Source organism: Scyliorhinus canicula, chromosome 17, assembly GCF_902713615.1.
Source record: "Scyliorhinus canicula chromosome 17, sScyCan1.1, whole genome shotgun sequence".
Classification (NCBI taxonomy): domain Eukaryota; kingdom Metazoa; phylum Chordata; class Chondrichthyes; order Carcharhiniformes; family Scyliorhinidae; genus Scyliorhinus; species Scyliorhinus canicula.
This window is the reverse complement of record NC_052162.1, coordinates 101429203-101441357: the sequence shown is the minus strand read 5'-3', so window position 1 is coordinate 101441357 and position 12155 is coordinate 101429203. Positions and strand designations below refer to the sequence as shown.

Sequence of the window (12155 nt, the reverse complement as noted above, 5' to 3'; positions counted from 1 at the left end):
AATCTCTGGTATATTACTCAAGTCTTTTTTGTGAAGACAGAAGAAAAATACAAATTTATTCCTCAGCCATTTCTTTGTTCCTTGTTTTGAATTCTACCATTTCTCACCGTAAGGGGCCTACATTCGTTTTTATCAATCTTTTTCTCTTTACATACCTACAGAAACTTTTAGTCAGTTTATGTGTTCTCCGCTTGCTGCTCAGTTTCATCAAAACCTTCAAATGGCTGCCATTAGATTAAATTAGGCATAGTCTTCAATATCCTCACTTCCATTACTGAAGGTGCTGACTCTCTCCCTTCCCTGTAAGTGCTGAATCGCTCTCCCCCTCCCCTGAAGGTGCTGACTCTCTCTCTCTCTCCCCTGAAGGTGCTGACTATGTCCCCCTCCCCTGAAGGTATTGACTCTCTCTTCCTCAAAGGTGCTGACTTTCTCTCTCCCTTCCCTGAACTTGCTGACCCCTGCTCCCCCAAAGGAGCTGTCCTACCACTCTCCAGGAATTTCATCTCACTCAGGCCAAACCGATCTGCATGATTTGTTTTCTAACATCTGGTCCCGGTACACACCAGGTCAAGAAATCTGATTTTCTGTCCTTTCCTTGTCATCCGTACAGACTCCACCCTGCACTCATCCAGAGAACAGTTATCAACACAAACTTCTGCCTCCTTAGCAGAAGAGAGTATAGTGCATTATGGGATTTCATCTCCTCGAGATCAATAGACACGACGAAAGTTTTGGGGATTTATTCTGGTCATAGTCTGATATACATTGGCAGACAAATGGTTTACAAACAGGGAAGACAATATCATTATATAGAAGATAAGTTAAGTCTGATGGAACCTTTTACATCTGAAGAATAATCCAACATGGAATAGCTTACTCAGAAAAGTACTCAGGTGTCTTTGGGTCAGATAGTTAATAATAATAATTGCTTATTGTCACAAGTAGGCTTCAATGAAGTTACTGTGAAAAGCCCGTAGTCGCCACATTCCGGCGCCTGTTCGGAGAGGCCAGTACGGGAATTGAACCCGCGCTGCTGGCATTTTTCTGCATTACAAGCCAGCTGTTTAGCCCACTGTGCTAAACCAGTCACCAGCTGTGACCTCAAACCCCACTGCTAGCCTTGAGCATACTATCCAGGCCTTGTACTCAAAGATCTGCATTTCAAATGAGGTTAAACTGAGGCACTCTCTGCATGTAATTCACTGCATGTGATGAGGTGTTATGTCCAGTTCAACCTCGCTGTGTATACATTGAGAGTGAGAGGGGATTGAGGGATGTAGAACATAGAACAGTACAGCACAGAACAGGCCCTTCGGCCCTCGATGTTGTGCCGAGCAATGATCACCCTACTCAAACCCACGTATCCACCCCATACCCGTAACCCAACAACCCCCCCTTAACCTTACTTTTTAAGACACTACGGGCAATTTAGCATGGCCAATCCATCTAACCCACACATCTTTGGACTGTGGGAGGAAACCGGAGCACCCGGAGGAAACCCACGCACACACGGGGAGGACGTGCAGACTCCGCACAGACAGTGACCCAGCCGGGAACCGAACCTGGGACCCTGGAGCTGTGAAGCATTTATGCTAACCACCATGCTACTGTGCTGCCCACAGCAGTGCCGGGGGGTTTACGGCGTGAGTAACTTTCGCCTGAATTTAAATGTTGTTTAGAAAAAATGAAGAATATGAGATTGGGAGATTTATTTACTGCAAAAGTAATTGGAGACTTAAAGATTTCAGAGTTAGGCTACGCAAACTGTGGGCTGTTAATTCTGATCCTGTCATTGTCATGTAAAGTCTGTGAAATACTTGAGAAATATCACCAATCGCGACAATAAGTTGAAAGTTTAAATAATATCTGAGGAGCCATGATCCAGTCGGAATTTCTAGTTATGTTGAGGATTACCTGGTCCACAAGATCGTCCTGCTCTTGATCTGCTGGTGACAGCAGGTTTGACAAAGCTTGCAGTTGACCAAATGAAAAGGTGAAATCCATCTTGTTAGTTTGCCAGTCTTGTGCAGAGTTTGCTGTTTGCAACAGAAGGGATCTTTCATTAGCACCAGCCTATTTAACTATACTTTATACTTTAATTACTCTGATCAGCAGTTGTTATGCTGCTTTACCAATTGCTACTTGAGAGCAAGTGCTCCCTCGTTCTGCGGACATCAACACAAACTCCTACAAGGCTTTGTACAATACTGTATAGCAACAGGGTGCCCTCTGAACTTTCTACAGTCCTGCATGGGATGTATAGTGTCAAGTGAAAGTGTAAGGGGATTAGGGGGGAGAATGAGTGAAGTGTGAAAGGGGTAACAATAATACATTTTTTCATTATTCAGAGCAAGGCTAGCTGTTACTGTTTGTTTTAAATTTTCCATCAAGAACTAAATGGCTCGTTGGATCATTTCAGAGATGAGTTAAGAGTAAACCACATTCACAGAACCGTAGAATCCCAACAGTGCAGAAGGGGGCCATTTGGCCCATTGGGTCTGCAACAATCCTCTGCACGAGCACCCTATCTAGGCCCACTCGCCACCCCATACTCACACCACCTAACCTGCACATCTTTGGACTGTGGCAGGATGCCGGAGCACCCGGAGGAAACTCACGCACACAGACAGTGACCAAGCCGGGAATTGAACCTGGAACCCTGACGCAGAAGCAACTGTGCTAACCACTGTACCAAACAATTGGCTCACATCCTCTTGTGTCTAGTGGGTCATAACCTTCAAAATTTCGAACACACTACTTGCCCTGGAAGTTTAAATTTCTGTTGAGTAATTCCCCTGCCTCCTAAACCTCCGAAACTCTGAGTCGGACACGCTAGGTCCGGTTGCTATGGGGACAAGGAAAATGGCGGACTTCGTGATTGACAGTCCTCTGGACCAATCAACTCCGTTTCCGACTGGGCCAATCAGATCCCGGGAGCGGGGCGGATTCTCTCTCAGACCAATCAGAGCGAGGGGACCGCGCTGTCTCTGTCCGCAGGCTGCCTGAGCGGAGAAGGCCCAAGACCCAGAGAGAGAGCGAGGCCTCGGTAATGGCGACCCCCTCCACTGGTTACCTCTCCCCCCCCCCCCCCCCCCCCCCGGTACTCGCGCCCCGTTCCCCCTTCCAGGTACCCGCACCCCGTTTTCCTCTGCCTGCGTATTCCCCCGCGGTACCCCCCCCCTCTCCCCGGCGGCTGCCCCCCCCCCCCCCCAGGACTGCCCCCTTACCCCCGGTAGCTGCCCTCCCCCCCCCCCCCCCCTTGGTGGCTGTGCCCCCCCCCCCCCCCCCCCGTGGCTGCCCCCCAACCTCTCCCCGGCGGCTGCCCCCCCCCCAGGACTGCCCCCTTGCCCCCGGTAGCTGCCCTTCCCCCTCCCCCACCCCTGGTGGCTGTGCCCCCCCCCCTTGGTGGCTGTGCCCCCCCCCCTGGTGGCTGTGCCCCCCCCCCTTGGTGGTTGTGCCCCCCTCCCTTGGTGGCTGTGCCCCCCCCCCTTGGTGGCTGTGCCCCCCCCCCTTGGTGGCTGTGCCCCCCCCCTGGTGGCTGTGCCCCCCCCCCCTTGGTGGTTGTGCCCCCCTCCCTTGGTGGCTGTGCCCCCCCCCCTTGGTGGCTGTGCCCCCCCCCCCTTGGTGGCTGTGCCCCCCCCCCTTGGTGGCTGTGCCCCCCCCCTTGGTGGCTGTGCCCCCCCCCCCTTGGTGGCTGTGCCCCCCCCCCCCTTGTTGGCTGTGCCCCCCCCCCTTGGTGGCTGTGCCTCCCCCCCCCTTGGTGGCTGTGCCCCCCCCCCTGGTGGCTGTGCCCCCCCCCCTGGTGGCTGTGCCCCCCCCCCTTGGTGGCTGTGCCCCCCCCCCTTGGTGGCTGTGCCCCCCCCCCCCCCTTGGTGGCTGTGCTGCCCCTTGGTGGCTGTGCCCACCCCAGCACTGCCCTGCCTGCCTGCTGTGCCCCCCCTGGTTGGCTGTACCCCCCCCCCCCCTCTCTCCGTCCTGGTGCCTGCCTTGTTACCCCCTCTCTTTCCCCCCCCCCCCCCTTTCCTCTCCCCAGGTGCTTGCCCCATGTCTCCTGTGCTCCCCCAGGTTCCCATCCCGCTCTGTTAGTAAAAGCTCTGTTTTGCTGTTTCCCTTAGGTTTCAGGATGAGTTTTAATTTTGGGAGTCCAGCCGGGGGCAGTGGCTTCCCCTTCACTGCCCCCAAGACCGCCGCAACGACAACACCTGGATTCTCCTTTGGCAGCAACACAGCAGCCCCGCAGGGTGGCTTTGGCTTTGGAGCAGCACAGCTGGCCCCTGGCGCCAGCACCTCCGCACCTAGTGCTAGCAGCCTCTTCTCCTTCAGCACTCCCAGCACTGCCGCTACACCTTCCACTGGATTCTGCCTGCCCACACAGCCTGCTGCTACTGCTGCAACCTCCGCTGCCGGAGGCTTCTCACTGGGGTAGGTTACTCTGCCACATCTAACTTCATAGCAACAAGGGGAGGGCATTGAACCTTTCCAGCCAGCTGAGCCATTCTATTCGATCACGGCTGATCAATGTCACTTCCCGGTGTTTGCCCCATATCCCTGGGTGTAATTGGCATGCAGCAATCTGTCGAACACATGAACAAGGAGCCTAATGAGCCTGCTTCCACTCAATAAGATCATGGCTAATCTAACAGTAACCTCAAAACTGTATCCCACTTACACACGATAACCTATCACCCTTGTTAATCAAGGATTTATCCGGCTCTGCCTTAAAAATATTCAAAGACTGTCTGCTTCCACTATTTTTTTACGAATTGCGTGCCAGAGACTCATGACCCTCGGAGAGAAAAATATTCTCCTGATCCGTATTTTATATAGGTGGCACAATGGTTAGCACTGCTGCTTCACAGCACCAGGGGCCTCTGTTTGATTCCGGCCTTGGGCAATTTTCTGTGTGGAGTTTGTACGGTGTGTGTCGGTGTGTCGGTTTCCTCTGGGTGCTCCCGTTCCTTCCCAAAGACAAAATGTGCAGGTTCGGTGGATTGACCAAGCTAAATGTCGAGGGATGTGCATGTGTTAGATTACTAGGATAGGGTGGGGTGAGCAGGGAAATGGACCTGTGTAGAGTGCCCTTTTAGAGCATCGATACAGACTTGGTGGACTGAATGACCTTTCTTCAGTGTAAGAATTTTATTTTTAACAAACTCTATAAATGGGCAACTCTTTATTTTAAACAGTGACCCTAGATGGAGATTCTCTCACAAGAGGAAACAACCTCTCCTCGTCCACCGTGTCAAGGCGTCTCAGGATTTTATGTTTTATCAAGTCACCTCTTTCTCTTCTAAACTCCAGTGGATACAAACCTAGCCTGTCCAAACTTTCAAAGTACAGCACAAGAAGGTGTCTTTGGCCCTCCAAACCTGCGCCGATCATGATGCCCTAACTAAAATAAAAAACCTTTTGCCCTTACTCGGTCCGTATCCCTCTATTTCCTCCTTGTTCAAGTACCCATCCAGAATCCTCTTAAATGTGCTTCCACCACATTCTCTGGCAGCGCCTTCCAGGCACCCACTACTCTGTGAAAAACCTACCACGCGCATCTCCCTTCAACTTTCCCCCTCTCGCCTTGAACCTGTGTCTCCTTGTAATTGATACTTCCACCCTTGGAAAAAGCCCCTGAATATCTACCCTGTCTATGTCTCAATTTTCTCGACCTCTATCAGGTCTCCCCTCAGCGTCTGTCTTTCCAGTGAAAACAATCGTAGTTTATTCAACTTCTCCTCATAGCCAACACCCTCAAAACCAGGCAACATCCTCTTGAACCTTCTTTGCACTCTCTCCAAAGCTTCCATGTCCTTCTGATCATGTGGTGACCAGCCCTCTACACAATATTCCAAATTTTTTCAAGCTACAACATGATTTCCCAACTCCTGTACTCAATGCCCTGGCTGATGAACGCAAGCATGTCACATACCTTCTTAATCATCTCGTATGATGATCCGCTCATTCCAAGTATTAATCTGGTGACCCTTCTCTAAATTGCTTCCAATGCATTTGCATCTTTCCCCAAATAAGGAGACTAATACTGTACTCTGTCCTCCAAATATGGTATCTCTCTAGTAACCTGTACAATTGAAGCATAACCTCTCTACTTTGTATTAATTTCCCCTCACAATAAATGATAGCATTCTAATCAGTAATCTCCTTGAGGGAAGGAAATCTGTCATTCTTACATGATCTGGCCTACGTGTGACTCCAGACCCGCACTTTTAACGACCCTCTGAAATGGTGTCGGAAGCCACTCAGTTCAAAGGCATTTAAGGACGGACAACAAATGCTGGCCTTGTCATTGATGGACATATCCCATGAAAGAAATACTTTCTGGACCTACATATGAACCTTTTGCGATTATATGCACCAAGATGCCAGATCTCTCTCTGCATCTTGGAGCTCTGCAACATTTCACAACTTAAATGATATACTCCTATTTTATTCTTCCTTACTTTTCTATCCATCTTGGTATGATGAACAAATTTAGCTACCATCCCATCCATCCCTTCATCCAAGTCATTTATATAAATTAAAATAAGTTGGGATCCCAGCACTGATACCTGTGGCACACCACTTGTAGCATCTTGTAAATCTGAAAAAGACCCATTTATGCCTGTTAGCAGCCAATCTTCTATCTATGTCAATATGTTACTCCTTGCATCATGAGTTTTTATTTTCTGCAATAGCCTTTGATGGGGCACTTTATCAAATGTCTTCTGGAAATCTTAAGTACAGTACATCCACCGGTTCCCCTTTATCCCCAAAGAACTCCAATAAGTTGGTTAAGCCTGATTTGCCTTTCACAAAACCATTTTGATTCTGGACTTGTGTAAGTGCCCTGCCCATCTTTAACAATATTTTCTCTGTGGCAGATGTTAAGCTAACTGGCCTCTAGTTTCCCACTCTGTCTCCCTCCCTTTTTGAATAATGGAGTCACATTTGCTCTCTTCCAATCTAATGCAATCTAACCCGAATCTAGGGAGTTTTGGAAGATTAAAACCAATGCATCAACTTCCTCATGAGACATTTCTTTTAAGAACCTCGATTGAAGTCCATCAGGACCTGGGCACTCATCAGCCCGCAGGTCCAACAATTTGTGTAAGTGCAACCTCTCCGATGATTGTAATTTTCCTGACTTCCTCCCATCCTTATCGCTTTGTAGCTATGGATTATAGCTTTATAGCTTCTTCTGGGATGTTTTTTGTACTTTTCACAGTGAAGACTGATTCAAAATACCTGTTCAATTTATCTGCCATATTTTCTTTATTTTGAACATGCTCAATGTTTGAGTTTCCGCAGTTCTCTGGGGTAGGGAATTCCAAAGATTCACCATCCTCTGAGTGAAGAAATTCCTCTTCATATATGACCTCTTTATCCTGAGATTATGTCCCCTGGTTTTAGGGTCACCCGTTCAGTGTATAACGGGCAGTAGAAAAAGTCCAAGGGATGGACACACCAGCTTGAAATGTTAAAGCCTAGAAAGGTTAAAGATAGTATCAAACTTAAAGAAAAAGCATGTAATTGTGCAAAGACAGGTGGCAGGTCGGAAGACTGAGCAGAGGATGACTAAAAGATTAATAAGGAGGGAAAAGAATCAAGCGTCAGAAAAAGCTAGTCAGAAATGTAAAACGGATGGAAAGAGCTTTTATGAATGTTTAAAAGAAACAAATGAACAAAGTGAGCATTGGTCCTATAGAAAGTGAGTCGAGAGAATTGATAATGGAAAAGAAAGCAATAGCAGATGAATTGAACCGGTATTTTGCATCAGCCTTTTGTAGGATACAAGTAACCTCACAGAAGCATCCATGAACCAGTAAATGGATGGAGGGGGAAACTCAGGAAAATGGTATTGAGTAATTGTTTGAGCCGCACTTGGCGCGAGCCTAGGTCCTGGTGGACTTCATCCTAGGGTGTAAAAAAAAAAGTCTCGTGAGATAATCAATGCATTCGGTTTAATTTTCCAGAACTCTAAATTTGGAGTACGGTCCCATTAGATTGGAAGATAGAAAATGTAACTATTATACAAAATGGGAAGAAGACAGAAAGCATGAAGGTGGCTTGACATCTGTCACAGGGAAAATATTATGAGCTGCTATTAAAGAAGTTATAGCAGGGTACTTAGGATAAGCACAAGGTAATCAGGCAGAGTCAACATGGTTTTGTGAGAGGGAAATTAAGTTTAACCAAATGATTGGAGTTCTTTGGGGAAGAAATCAGTGCTGTGGATAAAGGGGAATCGATGGATGTACTGCACTTAGATTTACAGAAGGTATTTGATAATGTGCCACATGAAGTTTATTGTGGAAAATAAAAACTCATGGTATAGGGGTAATGTATTGGTTTAGGTAGAAGATTGGTTCGCTAACAGGAAGCAATGAGTAGGCACAAATGAGCGTTTTTCAAATTGTCAGTATGTGGCAAGTGGTGTGCCACAGGGATCAGTGTTGGCACCTCAACTGTTTACAATTTATATCTATGACTTGATTGAAGGGATGGTTGCTAAATTTGCTCCTGACACAGAAATAGGTAGGAAAGTAAGTTGTGAAGAGTGCATAAGTAAGCTATAAAAGGATATCGATAGGTTAAATGAGTGGTCAGAGATCTGGAAAATTAAGCATATTTTGGGAAAATGTGAATTGGTCAATTTTGGCAGGAAGAATAAAAGAAGTATCATCTCAATAACAAGAGCTCTGGGTGAAGAGGGTGTCTTAGCACATGATTTGTAACAGGGAGTATGCAGGTAATTAGGAAAGCTAATAGAATGTTGTCATTTATTGCAAGGGGAATTTAAAACAAAGGTAGGGAGGTTATGCTTCAATTGTACAGCGCACTAGTGAGACCACAATGGATGTACAGTATTGGACCCTGATGAATGTAGAAATTGTTATGTATTATGTTTCATATTTGTGGCAGTAATGCTATTAAAAACCCTGCTTTATTTAAAATACATCCAGATAGTGTCTCTACTAAAGCTATACAGGTATTAAGGTCTCGTAAAAGGTAAGGTAATAAAGGTAAGGTTGGGGCATCACGGTAGCATGGTGGTTAGCATAAATGCTTCACAGCTCCAGGGTCTCAGGTTCGATTCCCGGCTGGGTCACTGTCTGTGTGGAGTCTGCACGTCCTCCCCGTGTGTGCGTGGGTTTCCTCCGGGTGCTCCGGTTTCCTCCCACAGTCCAAAGATGTGCGGGTTAGGTGGATTGGCCATGCTAAATTGCCCGTAGTGTCCTAAAAAGTAAGGTTAAGGGGGCTTGTTGGGTTACGGGTATAGGGTGGATACGTGGGTTTGAGTAGGGTGATCATTGCTCGGCACAACATTGAGGGCTGAAGGGCCTGTTCTGTGCTGTACTATGTTCTATGTAATTATTGATTTTAACCATTTGCGTTTTGACTGAGACATAGCTAATAAAACATTGTTTTGATTGCAGGAGATTCCCTGAAGAGCAGTTAATTTTTATGGGATTATATTCAATGTGGAGAATTTGAGGGATTATCTTTAATCCTAGTTTAGCAGGTGATGGGGAAATCTTCAAAGGATGCAGATGTTATTAACGGGAGGAGCCAGGTCTGTCCGTAGTTTTGCAGTCTTGTATGATTTTAAGTTGCATAACTGTTTGTCGTGGGTGGACAGATAAGGTGGTGCCATTGTTCAAGAAGAGAAATAGAGATAGAACATAGAACAGTACAGCACAGAACAGGCCCTTCAGCCCTCAATGTTGTGCCGAGCCATGATCAACCTACTCAAACCCACGTATCCACCCTATACCCGTAACCCAACAACTCCCCCTTAACCTTACTTTTTCTAGGACACTACGGGCAATTTAGCATGGCCAATCCACCTAACCCACACATCTTTGGACTGTGGGAGGAAACCGGAGCACCCGGAGGAAACCCACGCACACAGGGGGAGGACGTGCAGACTCCACACAGACAGTGACCCAGCCGAACCTGGGACCCTGGAGCTGTGAAGCATTTATGCTAACCACCATGCTACCCTGATGAACCAGGAAATTACAGGCCAGTGACTTTAACTTTAGTGGTAGGGAAACTGCTGGAAAAAATTCTGAGGGACAGAATTAATACTTGGAGAGGCAAAGATTAATCAAGGATAGTCAGCATGGTTTTATCAAAGGGAGATCTACGGCCGGATTCTCTGTTCCTCAGTCCAAGTGCTGATGCCAACGGAGAAGCCATGGACTTTCACGTCAGAAAAATCAACGCCACACCTGCACCGATTCTGCTATCAGTGAGGGGCTAGCACTGGCGCCATGTGGATCACCATCAAAACCCACAAAAAATGGTGCGGGAATTGCCGGGTCACCTATACCACTCAGGGCACCAAGTTTTTGGTGAGGCGGAATATCACGATTCGGCACCTGAAGCGATTTTGGCGTCGGGAGCTGTTCTGCGCCCGATCGCACGCCTCGATTTCAGCGTCGGCCAATGGAGAGTTCCGCCATATGTCTTACAAATTAGGTTGATTTTGTTTAGGAGGTGACCCGTGTAGATGAGGGTAGTGTGATTGATGAAGTCGACATGGGAGGCTGATGAAGAAGTAAGAGCTCGTAGGATCCAAGGCAATATAGCAAACTGGTTCCAAAACTGGCAAGAAGGTGATGGTTGAAGTTTATTTATGTGACGAGAAGCCGGTGTCCACAGGGATCGGTACTGAGTCCCTTGCTTGTAGTGTGCATTAATGATCTGGATGCGAATGTAGGAGTTATGATAACTAAGTTCGCAGGTGGCACAAAAATTGGAAAATTGGTGGTGTGGTAAATAGTGAGGAGCAAGGCCTTAATAATAATCTTTATTAGTGTCACAAGTAGGCTTACATTAACACTGCACTGAAGTTACTATGAAAAATCCCCAAGTCGCCACACACTGGCGCCTGTTCGGGTACACTGAGAGAATTCAGCATGTCCGATTCACCGAACAAGCACATCTTTTGGACTTGTGGGAGGAAACCACAGCACCTGGAGGAAACCCACACAGACAGAAGGAGAATGCAGACTCTGCACAGTGACCCAAATCTGGAATCGAACCCGGGCCCTTGGCACTGAAGCAACTGTGCTACCTTGCCGCCTGTTAGATAGCTGGGCAATGTAGATGGCTGGTTAGATGGACAGAAAAGTGTCAAATCAAATTTAATCATGAAAAGTGGGAGGTAATGCATTTGGGAGGACTAACAAGGCAATGGAATATACAATGAATGGTCAGACCCTAGGAAGTACCGAGAATCAAACGGACCTTGGTGTGCAGGTTCACAGATCTCTGAAGTCAGCAGGACGGGTTGTTAATGTGGTTAAAGAGGCCTCTGGGGCAGCACAGTGGTTAGCACTGCTGCCTCACAGCGCCGGCGACCTCTGGTGACTGTCTGTTTGCACGTTCCCACCGTGTCTGCTTGCGTTTCCTTCGGATGCTCCGGTTTCCTGCCACAGTCCAAAGATGTGCAGGTGAGGTGAATTGGCTATGCTAAATTGCACCTTGGTGTCAAAGGTTAGGTGGGGTTACAGGGATAGGACGAGGAATGGATCTGTGTAGTGTGGTCTTTCAAATGGTCGGTGCTGACTCAATGGGACGAATGGCATCTTCTGCATTGCAGGGATTCTATTCTATATTCGATTCTATTCTGTGGGATTCTTGATTTTCTTAACCAATGCATTGAATAGAACGAGGGACTGTTTCATTAACCACTGTCCAAAGATGTGCGGGTTAGGTGGATTGGCCATGCTAAATTGCCCGTAGTGTCCTAGAAAAAGTAAGGTTAAGGGGGAGTTGTTGGGTTACGGGTATAGGGTGGATACGTGGGTTTGAGTAGGGTGATCATTGCTCGGCACAACATCGAGGGCCGAAGGGCCTGTTCTGTGCTGTACTGTTCTATGTTCTACCTCAATCAGGTCGTCTCTCGACCTCCGTCGTTCCAGTGAGAACAGACTGGGATTATCTGACCTCTCATAGCTAATGCCCTCCATGCCAGGCAACAACCTTATAAACTGCTTCTGTACCCTACCAAAGCATTCACATCCTTCTAGTAGTCTGGTGAGCAGAATTAGAACATAGAACAGTACAGCACAGAAAAGGCCCTTCGGCCCTCGATGTTGTGCCGAGCAATGATCACCCTACTCAAGCCAACGTATCCACCCTATACCAATGAC

General features: G+C 47.5%; 2 protein-coding genes across 3 annotated transcripts in view; one reads left to right on the top strand and one right to left on the bottom strand.

Annotated features, from left to right (window-relative positions):
- Positions 1-2711, bottom strand: part of dnaaf6 (dynein axonemal assembly factor 6) — a 94351-nt gene extending 91640 nt beyond the window's left edge. The window contains exons 1-2 of the mRNA XM_038774585.1: positions 2693-2711; positions 1915-2036 (exon numbers count right to left, since the gene is read on the bottom strand). Of these exons, the coding sequence (XP_038630513.1) occupies positions 1915-2004 (90 nt within the window). The 5' untranslated portion in view covers positions 2005-2036; positions 2693-2711. The remainder of the gene's footprint in view (positions 1-1914; positions 2037-2692) is intronic.
- Positions 2712-2938: 227 nt separating this feature from the next.
- The window catches only part of nup62l (nucleoporin 62 like), a 93849-nt gene continuing 84632 nt past the window's right edge, over positions 2939-12155 (top strand). For both annotated transcript variants that reach the window (XM_038774584.1, XM_038774583.1), the window contains exons 1-2: positions 2939-3046; positions 4116-4422. In XM_038774584.1, coding sequence (XP_038630512.1) covers positions 4124-4422 — 299 coding nt within the window. In that variant the 5' untranslated portion in view covers positions 2939-3046; positions 4116-4123. The remainder of the gene's footprint in view (positions 3047-4115; positions 4423-12155) is intronic.